Consider the following 14,915-nt stretch of genomic DNA (forward strand, 5'->3'; position numbering starts at 1 on the left):
CTTTTTCCACGTATGGAGTCAGCTATTACGAGGGGGCATAGCTTTAAATTAAGGGGGGTAGATATAGGACTGAAGTTAGGGGTAGGTTCTTCACTCAGCGAGTCGTAAGTTCATGGAATGCCCTGCCAGTAGCAGTGATGGACTCTCCCTCTTTATGGGCATTTAAGCGGGCATAGGATAGGCATATGGAGGATAGTGGGTTAGTATAGGTTAGGTGGGCTTGGATCGGCGCAACATCGAGGGCCAAAGGGCCTGTACTGCGCTGTATTCTTCTATGTTCTATTTTAATGTGCAAACTCCACACAGACAGTTGCCTGAGGCGGGAATTGAACCCGGGTCTCTGGCGCTGTGAGGCAGCAGTGCTAACCACTGTGGAAGATGAGTGGAAACGTTGTCAGAATTTGTCTTTCATAAACTACAGCAGAACCTGAAGGATTGTGAATGTTTCTCATTGCAGTTTGCTGAATCTATCAACATAACCAGCCCAGGTGACTGTTTTCTGCACATGGTTTTTAAGGACATAACAACTGAAAAGGATCTTCTCACTCCATTGCCCCTTAAAGAGAAAACAAAGGGTAAGAATATCCACAACAAATTCAAATTGTACATGTTTCAGAGAAACATTTCAATCAAGAAACAATGACAACTGACGGTGCACCAGCCATTTTAACTATGGGCTTTGTTGCATTTTGCACATATGATCCTGATTTCCCCTCTTTTGTCACTTAACACAGAGCAAGAATGACAAGTGACGTGATGAACCTTTCTCATGCAATGCAGGTTATCGTTAAGATTGTATTCTCAATTCGAGCAAATGCCCTTCAGCACTTCTTACTCAAGGCATTCAGTGCTGCCTAAGGTGAAGTAATCCTCCATGCTGATGTGAGGTAGTTGAGTCAAGAAAAGGACTTGTAAAGAGCTATAGATCTTTTGCCTGAAATCATCACTTTTCTTAATTCAAGGAATGAGATGTCAGAAAATGCGTGGTTGCTCAGGTTTGGGTTCTTTATGGACATATCATCAAATCTAAACAAACTGAACTGTGAACTGCAGGGAAAGGACAGAGATGTAGCTCATACGATCTAGGCTGTGAATGCATTCAAACTGAAACTGGGTCTGTGGTCCTCTCATTTAAAAAATAAAACACTGCAATGCTTCCTGCATCTGGAGAAAATATATTTTAAAAACTTAAAGACAAAGAAAAGAGATTCTACCCAAAGAATGTCTGCTCATACCCCCTGAGGAAGTGAGCAGAGGAACTCAACAGGTGATTTTAGGAAATAGATGTGGTGGAACAAATAGTCATATTGTCACAAATAAATTGGCAGGTTGGCTACCAAATTCCATCAGATGTTTGATTTGCAGAGCAGAGGAGTAGATTATGAGGATAATTACTCCTCAAAATGATATTGAGTTTAAAATCAGATTGAGGGACAGTGAATTTTTTAGGGCCTTGTAAACAGAGGAAAATACCCATTCCTAACATTTTTTTTAAAGTAGTCTGTTTCCATTACCCCACAAATTGATTCCTACTACTGATTTACTTAATTTTTTTTATTATCACTAATGTTAGTTTAATGGTTTATAATTACCCCTTTTATTCTCTCCCATCTGTCTTAAATAGTGATGTTATGCTTGCTACTTGCCAATTTTTGGGAACTATCCTTGAATTTAAGGAATGTTGGAAGATCAAAACCAGTGTATTCACTAACTCTGCAACGATCACTTTTACAATCCTAGAATGCAGATTGTCAGGTCCAGGGGATTTGTGGTCCCTTATTATTCATTTCTCCAGTACAGTTTCTTTACTTCTGCTGAATAATTTAAGTTTCTCGCTCTTGCTAGAACCTTGGTTCCCCGTTACTTTTTAAATGATTTTTGTGACTTTGAATGTAAAAGCATACAAAAAGAGCAGAATCTCCCCAGCCACTAAATGAATTTGGAATTGGTGAGAAATTTGGGAAAATCACATGAGATCAGCAGTAAGTAGACGATCAACATCCAGAGTGAAAGGTACCATTTTCCCATGTTGAACAGTGAGACAAGATCGTCACTAGTGAACAGCAAGAGGCCTATTTGCATGCATTAGCATGTGGTAACATCTCATTATTAGTTCATTTCATTTGTATGCAGTTTCCCATTCTCCCAGCTGTCACATTAGAAACTAGATGGCAATAATTCCCGATGGGAAACTCTGAGCAGTTACCTGACAATTCCAGCTCACCGCTCATTCCTTTGCCCTGCACCTTGGACAGCAGTCACTAACAGTTTAGGGCATGCCTCCTGGTCAGTGACAGCATCCACTCCATGTCCATTGACAGACAAATACCAGTTTCTTTGCATCCTCCTGACACAGCTCTGATTCACTTACAAAACAGTTCTGCATTTTCGAGTACACTGACACCTTTCTTTATAAATACTACTGCCAGGACGCTTTGCACACAGGACATGCACCCATAAATTACACTAGGTTGCATCTCAGGGTTCCTCACTTGATCTCTTAACACTTCAATGGTCACATCATCACTGCCTCACTTCTTTGCAGTTTCCCCTCAGCCAGAGCTTAAAACCTCACATTACCTTACCTTTTAGTGTAGACACAAAACCAGGCGGCTTGTAATGGCTGCTAGCAGGTGTCAAAAAAAAGGGTGGACATGTTGCTATATGGCACCAGGCTATGTCAGTCTCCTACCTGTACCATGTGCCAGTAGTGTACGCAACAAAGACACTACATGTGCACCAACCAATGGGCCATGTATCAATGTCTACAGGCAGTGGTCAAGTCAAGGGAGACACCCTTCAGTCAGGGGGTCCTGGAACAGTGAATCAAGGGCAAATTCCAATATCAGACCATCCTCCACAGACAGTTGGATGCTTGGGGTGGCCAGGTTCAGGGTGTCCATGTCACTACAATTGAGGGAGTCGGCCATGGTCAGTCCTGCATGTTAAGTGAAAGCAGTCCTGGGAGTCACAGTGCCTGCTGTACAGAGATCAGTCAGGGGTCCAGTCAGTGCAGTCCTTCCAATCTGGACAGGGAAATGCGCCACAGTCAGTACTAGGGTTCGGTTCAATGAAAGACAAGTGTGGTTCTAAAGGGAGCACAGGAGTAATAGGGAAGTCGGGAGGATCAATGTGTGGATCAGATCCAGCATGCTGGAATGTAGAGGCAGCAATAATTGTGAATGAGAGAAACTCAACATATAAGTGAGGACAGAATAGTGCACTGGGAGGACATGGGCTATTATGGACGCAGAGGCATCAACAGTCACAATCACCCTGAATTAATGAGGGGAGCACTGCAACATTATAGTTGGCATGACTATGCTGAAGGAGTAGGGCTCAGGGATAACGTTGAGAAAGAAGTCATAATTCAAAGTGGCATGTGAGAACATTTGGGTGTCCAGTACTGATGGGCTTGACCAGGAGTGCCAAGAAAATGGAACATAGAAGTTTGTGGGGTGTCTGTTGATTACCAGACTGTGCCAAGTGCAGCCTGCACTGCCCTCTATATTCATGTGGCTTGTATGTGCTCACTGAAAGTGGAAAATCACTGAGACCATGACAAGTGGCAGAGTGAGAGAAAGCAAGGACTGCAGCTGCTGGAGAGTCAGAATCAAAACATGTGGCACTGGAAAAGCACAGCAGGTCAGGCAGCAACTAAGGAGCAGGAGAGTCAATGTTTCGGGCAGAGTCACTGTTTTCTACACAGGAGCAGAAAAAAACAAGGGGATGTGATGGACTGTAAAGAGCTGGGAGAGTGGGAGGAGTCTTCCAAGGGGGAAGGGGAGGATATTGAGGAGGAGGAAGAATATTACCTTTTGCATGATAGAGCACTGCAGAATCGGGAATTACAAGCCAGACACACAGTTCCAGGGGCTGAATGTGGTGCTCACTTATTGACTGTAGATTTCTTGGTGCTCAAAAAACCAGCCTTCCCTTACCATTCCCAGAGGCAAATGCCGCTTCTGTTTTTTTTTATTTCTTGTTTTTTTTTAATGATGCTGAATAAAAGAGAATATTTTGAACCCATTTGAAAACTTGCAGTCCCACAAAAGAACAATGAGAATATGTTGGGATTCAAAGGCATTGGGGAAAGCACAGCACTCCCCTAGACAGGGTTCTATGATGAGATGAAGTGAAAGACGATAACCTGTTCAGATCTGTTCTTTAATAGAAATAGATTTGTGCACGTGCACTTGTATTTACAATGAAGTGCAACTGTGCCACGTAATTGCTCTGCGCAGTTCTGGTTTGTGGTGCCCTCCCATATGTGCACACTGAAGGGCAATGCCTGACAGTGTTTGACTGGGTGCACAGCTGGCCTTTAAAGATAGTGTTGTTGCTAAGGTGCCCCCAAGGTCCCAGCATGTACTTCTGCCTGTGACAGGTGGGAGGTCACAATGAATGGGATGCCAATAGGGCAAAATGCACAGGCACTGAGGAAGTTTAGGAAGATGGCTTGTGAAATTTTGCTCGGACTCATGAAGACCAACCCGCCATGAAAATTGCCAAAATTCTCTCTCAACTGATTTCTGGTTAATTTCAGCTGAAATACTTTTTAACACCATCGCCATTCCCATATTCTTCACAACAAATTCACTGGTCCCTACCTCTGATAGGTTTATATTTACATTCACCTTCAAGTGAATGTAAATATAAACCTAAGTAATGAGAACCTGACATGAAATGAAACACAGCTTGGTTCTCTATGTAGGCATGTTGTTCCTCAGTTACCTAGGAAAGAATGATTTTGCACTTACTTTATAAATATTTAATGAGAGCACTCTTTTTATGTAAGAATTTGCTATGTTCTGATTTCAAACTACCATAAAATTTTATACAACTTGGTCCCCACAATTTCTTGAAAAGTAATGATTGTCAAAACCCCCAAAAAGTGTCCAAGTCACTAAAAGTACACCATGATCTGCAACCAGGCTAACTGTGCATTTCTATTTTCTCCTAGCTTCATACCTGCTTGAGGATCTCTTGCTTGGATTTGTTCAGGTCTTCGTATTTGTCCTTCCACTGACATATATCTGCTTCCAGTTTTTCAATCTGCCTTTCAAGTGTGGCTTTGTCCCTGTGTGAAAAATACAGTACATACCAGTCTGTTGAAAATGATCTATAGTTTACAAACAATTTGAAAAGAAATGTTTAAAAATAATTTTTCAATGCACAGATGAAGTTGCCACAAAGACCCTATGCTATGAGCATTTATAGTGGTTCAGAAACCCTGGGCCCATGTGAAACTGGAAAGGAGATGAGAGGCTTTGAAATTTAGGTGAATTGTCAACAGCTTCCTGCCTCCACCCAAGTCAGTTCAGACAGTTAGGGCCATGGGATGTCCTGCCCCAGCTCCAATTGAGATGCTTTAGTTATTAATTAATGATGTCTTATTCCTGCCTGGAATGCAATTTTCTCAGCCTAACTGACTGGTATACCTGTACATATCATTTGAATAGCTGGCCCTGGACGTGGGGCAGTCATCTCTTGCAGTTTTGTTCAGTCTTCCAGATTTGAAATGTTAGGTGAAATGAGAAGAAATCAGAAATAATCTAAATCAAAGGAGCATTTTTAAGCTGAGCTGGGGAGGCTACAGTGTAATTTTGCAAATCTTGGATGTAGACATTGCACACCAGCCAGGCAATTAATCAAAGATGCAATTGCCAGAAATATTGAGAGGCAAACAAGATCAGCATGGGTCACCACAGGATAATACACAAAGAGGCCCTGAGCATTCAGAAATTAAATGGAACTGAAATAATGATTTTGCACTTGTATCGCAGTCTAATCATCCTTTTAAAAGCAACAGTAATGGCCTGCCCTGCTGAACGCTGCACTGAGAGGTTCATATTGACCTGATGACATTTCTAAAGCAAACTAATTGGTAGAAGTCATGCTTGAATTGTCTTTCTGACATACTGTCCAACTGTGGAAAGATCAAGGTGCCCTAACTTGACGATAGATGCAATGGCCCAAGACAATCAAAGTTAGGTGACTATCTGGATGTGTCTCCTGAAGGCAAATGAAATCAGCCAGGACCAAAAATGCTTTCTGCCAGTGTGACCTTTAAGGATAGAGGTATGATTGATTGCCAACAGCCCTGGTTTTCTTGTCCCTCCTGAGCTCATTAGAGAAGTTTAGTGTTGCCTATTTTATCAGATTCCTAATATGATCTTCTCTCAATTTCTACAAAGTAACTCTACACTAGCGTATACAGATTTCAAGTATTTCTCAGAAAATATTTGTAACTGCCTTCCACCTTCCTGCCATTTGTGTATGAAATCAGAAATATTCAGAATGTACAGCACAGCACAGAGATTACAGGTTGTCAAGGTTCAATGTAAAATTTGACAAGTCTGCAGACTTTGACAAATAATTAATGAACACCAGTTCTTGCTGTCACTATTCAAACAATGAACATTAATTATTAAGGTCATCTCTGTAAGTCATATTAGAATATAGTCTTTTTTTTAAGAATCATTCAAAAATAATAAGTAAATGATCATTTTGAAACTAAACAACCAAAGCCTCTGTTTCATTCTTTAAGAGATTTGATAACCATTCTTAAATTCGTGGATTGACACTCAGCAGCATTTTAGCAATGAAGTTTGTGAAATAAGAAAATAATAATTTTAATGCTAATATGTACAGTATCTTCAATAGCTTATTGCCCTAGCTGTGAAGGTGACATGGATAACTCTTAAAAAAGACGTTAAACAGCACTTTGATCAAAAACAGAGTTGAATGCTTTCAGGATATGTATAAGTAGATGTGATTAAATATCCTTTGCTAGGTTCATGGAAGAAAATGACTCTTGGATTCACAAGTACCATCTGCACTTCAGCATGCCTCTCTGTCACTAACTTAAGTTTGACCACAAGAGAGTTGGAAATCTGCTGTGTGTTCAGCTATGGTGCTTTGAATTATTTCAGCTGCTTCCTCACCAAGTTTCTTCAGCATCATGAACATTCGGGATCATAAAGTTTCCTACAGTACTAGAAAAATATATTTGATCATGAGTGCTGCTTGCTCCTTCTGTGACCTGCTAGCTATTGCTCACTGAACAGTACCTAGCCTCTTGAAACTTGTCTCAGATAGTTTTACCCACAGCCAATGCACTTTCAATAAATTAATTCTGCCTTAGGGTTAACAAGAAATATGTTTGAAAAACCTGTGCCCTTTTTATGTGAGCATCATTTTCAAAATCTGATCAGATTTGATAAACAATTGAAAGGGCAAAGGCTGAAACATTTGCAGCCACTTTCAGCATGAAATGCCAAATGAATGATTCAATTCTCCCAAGGACCCTGGCATCACAGATGCCAGAATTCAGCCAACTTCATTTATGCTGTATAATATCAAATAAATGGCTAAAGACACTGGATTCTGCAAAGGTTATAGGCCCCAACAGTATCCCAGCTGTACTAGAAAATCTGTGCTCCAGAAATGGCTATGCCTTCATTTAAGCTGTTCCATTTCAGTAAAACTCAGGCATCAGCTGCGCAATATGGCAAATCACCTAGGTATGTCCTGCCCACACAAAAAATGGGACAAATCTTATCTGCTGAATTATCATTCTCTGTTTCCATGAGGCTTGTCCCAGGAGCAGAGCTGGGTAGGGAGCCAGAACTGGGGGAAGGAGAGGCCTGGGGCGGTCAGTCGGCCAGGCGGACGGACGAACAAGCTTTGTTGTGGCATGTACTCAAATGAGTCCAGTGAAAAGTTATAAGTAGCCACTTGCAGTTAGTTACAAAGGTACCTAGGTACAATTTTTAGTTACAGGATAGAGCAATGAAGAAAAAAGGTTACATTACAGCTATACACAGTACAGCTATAGATCAGAAAAACAAGAAGCAAAGTCAAAAAGGCAAACACCACAGTCTCTCACCAAAGGCTCTCTGCAGCAGACCAGCGCAGGGGGCTTCCAAGTGGTCTGATCACTGGCTACTGCCACGCTCTGCACTGGTCCGCTGGTATCTCAATTCTGGCGGCTGGTTACTGGTGTTCCCACTCCAGGCTGCTGGTGTCCCTGCTCCATGCTGCTGGAATCTCCGCCGACCACCAACCCCACTTTGGAGAATGGGGCCAGGCATCCAAGGCCAAGAGAAGGGAAGAGACAGAGAGGAAAAGAAGAAAGAAAAAGGATAGGTGGAGCAGAAGAGCTCCAGCTGGACAGCTGATCACAAAAATTAGGAGAAAGTGAAGACTGCAGATGCTGGAGATCAGAGCTGAAAATGTGTTGCTGGAAAAGCGCAGCAGGTCAGGCAGCAACCAAGGAGCAGGATGCCTGGCCCCATTCTCCAAAGTGGGGTTGGTGGTCAGCGGAGATGCTAGCAGCATGGAGCAGGGACACCAGCATTCCTGATGAAGGGCTCATGCCCGAAACATCGATTCTCCTGCTCCTTGGATGCTGCCTGACCTGCCGCGCTTTTCCAGCAACATATTTTCAGCACAAAAATTAGGGCCAATGTTTAATTCCTATAAGAATGCATGGTCAAAAATATGAATACAAGAGGTCTTTAGCAGCATTACAAAACAATGACTAAACCTGTTGGAAAGTTAATGCTTAATAATTATAGTCCAGTTATGTGCACTGATCGACTAATCAAATTATATTAATCAATTAATCTAATATATCCTTAATTGTAAAGAGTGTAGCACACTGTTATAACATGACTGCTCCTTTATTTCAACTTGAATCTTTCCTGAACAAGTGAAGAATGCCACACGGCCCTTGGCCTGTATATAGATATGCATGCACAGTTTAATTGCAGACTATTTCTGCAAAACCGGTTGAAATTGAACAGATGGAAATCTGGAATTATGATACTCCCTAGCAATTAATACTTATCATTTTATAATTGTTATCCAAGTCACAAAGGCCTGTTTTATAAGAAGACAGTGATGAGTTTTCAAGCCTTCAGTACTGTCGAAAATCAATTTTGTCTTTTAACTTGTACAAGCTTTATTGCTATTTATATTACAATTACAAATTATACACTTATTGCTTTGGTTCTTTTTCTCAATATCATTCATAGAACAAGGACATGGCTTTTAGGCCAGCACTTACTGCTTAACCACAATGTCATGGGGAAGATAATGGTGAGCTGCCTTCTTGGACCACTGCAGTCCTTCGGGTATAGGGACACTCACTATGCTATTAGGAAGGACCTTCCAGAATTTTGACCCAGCAACAGTGATGGAACAGAAGTACAGTTTCAAGTGGGGACTGTCTGTGAAGGAGGTTTCCTTAATAATCAAGTTGTACATTTAAGAATTAAGTTTTTGTACCTATGTAGAGTTTGCTCTTATTGAGTTGATACATGTTCATGAGCAAAGTATATTGCTGTATTCTGTAGGTATAGCTTGCTACCTTAACATTAAACACTGGCTGTCTTTATGCACCACTGAAGTCCACACCAGCAAGAAGAATAAAGCCAAAAGATACTGATAAGCACCTACCTTAATAAGACTTCGACACAACATCTAATAGTGATACCTCTACATCAATTAGACATTTAGGATAAAGAACACAGAGTTGATCACTGGGATATGACAAACACTGTCATTTCAAATAAGCAGATGTAAATGTAGTGTAAGTAATGTATCTGAAAGGATTAATATTCCTGTACATTAGCTTCATCCATTCTACTGATGTCACATAAAGTCTGCGTATAAAGTCTATTTGCACATTCGGAGGGAGCAAATGTGACCAAGACAGATAGATGATGTCGTCTACATGGACTTTGGCAAAGCCTTCATCAAGGTTCCGTATGGTATACTGGTTAGTAAAGTTAGATCACATGGCATCCACGGAGAATGAGCCAATGGGATACAAAATTGACTTGACAGTAGAGGACAGAAAGTGGTGGTATAGGGCGTTTTTTCTATCTGGAGGCCTGTGACCCAACAGTGATCCACAGGGATCAAAGCTGGAACCATTGTTGTTTGGTATTTATATAAATGATTTGGATGAGAATATAAAAAGCATGGTTAGCAAGTTTGCAAGTGACAGCAAAATTGGTGGTATAGTGGACAGTGAAGGATGTTAACTAAGACACACTAGGACCTTGATCAATTGAGGGCCAATGAGCCAAGAAATGGCATAACGAGTTTAATTTAGATAAATTTGAGGTATTGCATTTTGGTAATACAAACCAGGGCAGGACTTACTCCGTTAATGGTAGGGGCCGGCGGAGTATTGTCAAACAAAGAGACCTAGGGTATTTTCAGGTACATAGTTCCTTGAAAGTGGCATCACAGGTCGACAGGGTGAAGGAGGTTGCATTTGGCACGCTTGCCTTTATTGATCAGATCACGGAGTATAGGAGTTGGCACAACATGTTGTGGCTATACAGACGTTGGTGAGATTACTCTTGGAATACTGTGTACTATTCTGGTCACCCTGCTATAGGAAGGGTACTTTTGATTGGAAAGTGTGCAGAAAAGATTTACAAGGGTGTTACCAGGACTGGAGGGTTTGAGTTATAAAGAGAGGCTGTATAGACTGGGACAGAGGCTAGGAGTGGAGGAAGTTGAGGGGTTACCTCAGAGGTTTATAAAATCATGACAGGCATGGATAAGGTGAATAGCAAAAGGTATTTTCTACAGGATAGTGGAATTCAAAACTAGAGGGCAAAGTTTTAAGATGAGAGGGGAAACCTTTCACATAGAGGGTGGTGTGTATATGGAACAAACTGCCAGAGGAAGTGGTAGATGCGAGTAGTTACAAACACTTAAAAAAACATTTGGACAGGTACATGAATAGGAAAGGTTTAGAGGGATATGGGCCAAAGGCAGGCAAATGGCACTATTTCAGTTTGGAAAACCTGGTCGGTATGGATGAGTTGAACCAAGGGATCCGTGTCAGTGCTGCATGATCCTATGACTCTATGACTGTATCTATACTAGCTCCCTAAGATCCTAGTGATATGGCTGACCAAATTATAGTTGTACTCGTAGCTATCATACATTATTGTCTAAGAACAATGCCTCTTGTGTCAATACTGTGTGGGAGCATATCCTCTACCACTAATCATTGAACAAGGCCAGAGAACAAAGCAAAGACAAAAGGTGAATTGGTGGCACTTAGCTACATCAAACAACCCTTACCGAGAACCACAAACCAATAAAAACAGCAAGTACCACAATGTACCAGAAGTGGTCATCTGGGAAAATAGCATATAAACTATCTGCAGGTACCCATTATTTTAATGCAAAGCCATAGCATTTAATGAAATAATACAAAAGGGATATAATGAGCGATAATGTCCCACAGGTAAGTGACATGGAGAATACGTCAAGAAGTTAACAGGAAATGATATCTGCATGGTATTTAAGAAAACAAGTCGAGACTGATCATGCACCACTCAAGCTGGGCTACAATCTCAGAAAGGATTAATAAGCACCAGCTTTCCATAGTCAACTGAAAGATAGTTCAACAGTCATACTGGACCTGAAACATTAACTCTCTTTCATTCTTCATGGATGGTGCCAGATCTGCTGAGATCCTCCACCACTTTGTTATTATTTAAAATTTCCAGCACCTGTAGTCTTTTGCTTTTAGAAATAAACAATTAAACGTCAACATGATAATGAACTGTAGCTTCTGGAGGTATGAAATTATATCATTTTTTGATATTATCTTGCAAGAAGTGATACTTAAGCTGTTACCATGTCATTTTGAAATATGTCTGTCAACAGAGGAACTGCGGTACCTCTTTCAGGGCTGAGCAAGCACTGCAGTGCTTAATGGTCTCAGAAGAATCACACTCATGCTTGACTCACTGAAAGTTTACTGGTATTTTCACAGCTGCACGATTCGAAATGTACATCTAATCTGCAGCGCACAGGTTTACAGAGACAAGTAAATGCTTCAGAATAATTATAAACCGTCAAGATTTAGATGATGCAACACTCCATTATAATGGACAGCTAGTCACTTGTAAACCCCTGAAAATCAGCATGGGGCCCTGATGTCAATTATTTCCAAATGCAAATTCTGGTCCATTTTCTTTGGATTTTTTGCACCATTAATGAACCATCTTTCTACTGCCAATGACAAGCATCAATAATATCCCTGATTGGAAATGATATGGTTGACTGCATTTATGCTTTGCTCATATAATTTCCAAAAATCATGAACCTAAAATCATGAATGCACATTGTATGACTTTCCACTCATTGTACAGTTTGAGATTTGATCCCTTTAAGAATGGAGTACAGAATTCACCGTAATCCGCAAAATTATATCAATATTTTGTGGTCTGCAAATGACAATCCTAATGATGTTTGATTAAACTGTCTCGTTTAGTCCATGGGCTTTTCCCACAGCGATCCATCTCACATATGGGCTCAATAACATTCATGCATGTCTCAGCACAGAGAATGGGACATTTATTCACTTTGCTTTCTTCCTTAACTCAAGCGCATTGGTGCCAATCTTAGCTTCAATTAACAAACTCAGCCAGCGCTGGGATTAGATCAGCAGCCTTTTTTCTGTCCTTTTATTTAGTGTTCCATGACTGCAAGCTGTTTATAAGGCCCTACCTGTGCTGCCAATATGCCACCAGGAGGTAATCCAGGGCAATTAAGGGTGATATTTCCCTGTTGATTTGCTCTCTTTACTTGCAGTGGGGGAACCTGCAAAACATTTGGCACCATGCCTAAAGAAACAGTGGAAATCAGAAAACTGTTTTGCATGATTGAGAAGCAGTCTACTTCTATCTGGTAAGGAGCAGCACACGATTATGCTTGGCTTAATAATGTAGTTGAAATCCAGGATTAATCATAGTCAATGTTAATTCTAAAATGTTAATCTGAAGTAATTCGAATATGGCAATCAACAAACTAATCCTTTGACAGAAATATTTAATCCATATTTTCTATATTGGAAGCAAAATAGTTTTGATATCCTTCATTTATCACTAAAGTGGCATTGAAAAAAGAAATGCCTTTTACTCAGTAGGAAACATAAGGCAATGGCCACATGTTTCAGCTCTGTGAACTTTGACCCTTGCAGGAAGTGTGCTGTAAGTCTGCGCTGTTTACTTTAATACAGCAAACTTACTGTTCATGATGACAACTACTTTCAAGTGATGAAATATTATGATAGTCATTATTCTCTTTCACTGAACTCAGTTCTAATTTAAATTCTAGAATAAGCACTTACCAATTCCTAACATTCCTGAAGATGAATGCTTACAGGACACCAAATGACATCAACGGTGATACTACTGAACAGTCAAATTAATGTCATTTGAGAAAAACTTAGTGACATTATACATGATGATTTCTTTGAATAAAAGCCAAAATCAATTCCAGAAAGCAAAATAATCTGAATACAGGAAATCTCAAATTAAAAATTAAATGCTGGAATGACACTAAAGTGAAATAACTCCACAAAGGTCAGTATCCCATCAGCACATCACCCTTTATTTACACATGGAGAGCCCTAAACACTGATCCAGCTTCATCTCAGAGTGAACAGAACCTCTGACACTCCTATTTATACCTGTCAGCCAAGGTTCCCTACAGATCCAGATTAACAGCCACAATTAGGGATCTCATATTGCATGCGGTCCACCTGGCTGACCTTATTACAGTCATTACATTCTGCCACCTCTTGAGTCCGAGGACACAGACCATTTCTTTTTTGTTGTGGTCTTCCTCGGGTGTTTTAGAACAGGATCAGGTCACTTCAACTTTTTGTCTGATACAGGTAGCATGTAACAAACACACAGCAGCTCGCCTCTTGTGCCCATAGTGTCTTGGAAGAAATTCACTCTCTTCTTCAGGTGGCAACGGCATTGAGGCAGCAACATCTGCTGCATCCATCAAGTTTCAAAGATATCCTCAACACTTGGAGAGGAAGAACCCTCAGGTTCTGGAACAATTGGAAAGGCAGTTGAGGAGCTGAGCACATTCTGCTCCTGCACATTTGTGAATTTGCAACTTTCATATGGTTCACAGGCTTGTTCAGGACCATCACATCTACCTGAAATTTATACGTCACTGGACCTGACCTCATGTCACTCATGCCTCTTACTTACGCTGGGCCATTCCTGTGGTTCCTACACCAAACTTCATTCTTGGAAGTAAATGGTCTCTCTCGCTTAGCGCTGACTTGTGTTAACCAGCACTGGCGTTCTTGATGCCATTTCATCCTTCCTGCCTAGCTCTGAGAAGATCAAATTTAAACTGATGTGGACTCTTCTCCTCATGAATAATTCTTGCTGGAGCTATTCTTGTAGATGCATGAGGGATGGTCCTACAATCAAATAAAAACTGGGACAGTTTGGTATGTAGTGAACCCTGCAGACTGTTCCTTTAAGCCTGCCTTCAAAGTTTCTGCTCTTTCTATCAGACTATTGGATGCTGGATGGTATGGAGATGTCTTTATATGTCAAATACCATTCAACTTCAGGAAATACTCAAATTTCCTGCCAGTAAACAACTGCCCGTTATCTGTGACCAAAACTACTGGGAGACAATGTATTGCAAAGGATGCACGCATTCTTTCTATCATCATCCCTGCGCTTGACGAATGAACTCTATGCACGTACAGACATTTTGAGTGGACATCCTCAATGATTAAGAACATCAAACCCAGAAGAGGGCTAGCCTCGTCAACGTCTAACCAAGTCTAGTGCTTACCCGGCCATTCCCAAGAGTATGGGCAAGCTGCTGGTGGTAATTTTTGTCCTTGCTGGCACAACAGACACTGACCCATTAATGCAGCTATGTCAGCATACAATCTTGGCCACCAGATACAACTTATCACCAACATCTTCATTTTGGAAACCTCGATGACCCTGGTGGGGATATTCACTTTTGCTCTCCATTATAATATGCCATCTTCAAATGTGATATGGTCTCTCTAGGTGCAACAAGGTTTCAGTTCTGGTTGTGAT

The 14,915-nt window shown here is 40.9% G+C and overlaps 1 protein-coding gene across 4 annotated transcripts in view; it reads right to left on the reverse strand.

Annotated features, from left to right (window-relative positions):
- The window catches only part of LOC122549141 (coiled-coil domain-containing protein 102A-like), a 564,343-nt gene that overhangs the window by 399,968 nt on the left and 149,460 nt on the right, over positions 1 to 14,915 (reverse strand). For all 4 annotated transcript variants that reach the window (XM_043688474.1, XM_043688477.1, XM_043688476.1 and 1 more), the window contains one exon: positions 4,972 to 5,080. In XM_043688474.1, coding sequence (XP_043544409.1) covers positions 4,972 to 5,080 — 109 coding nt within the window. The remainder of the gene's footprint in view (positions 1 to 4,971; positions 5,081 to 14,915) is intronic.

This window comes from Chiloscyllium plagiosum, chromosome 4 (assembly GCF_004010195.1).
Source record: "Chiloscyllium plagiosum isolate BGI_BamShark_2017 chromosome 4, ASM401019v2, whole genome shotgun sequence".
Taxonomy (NCBI): domain Eukaryota; kingdom Metazoa; phylum Chordata; class Chondrichthyes; order Orectolobiformes; family Hemiscylliidae; genus Chiloscyllium; species Chiloscyllium plagiosum.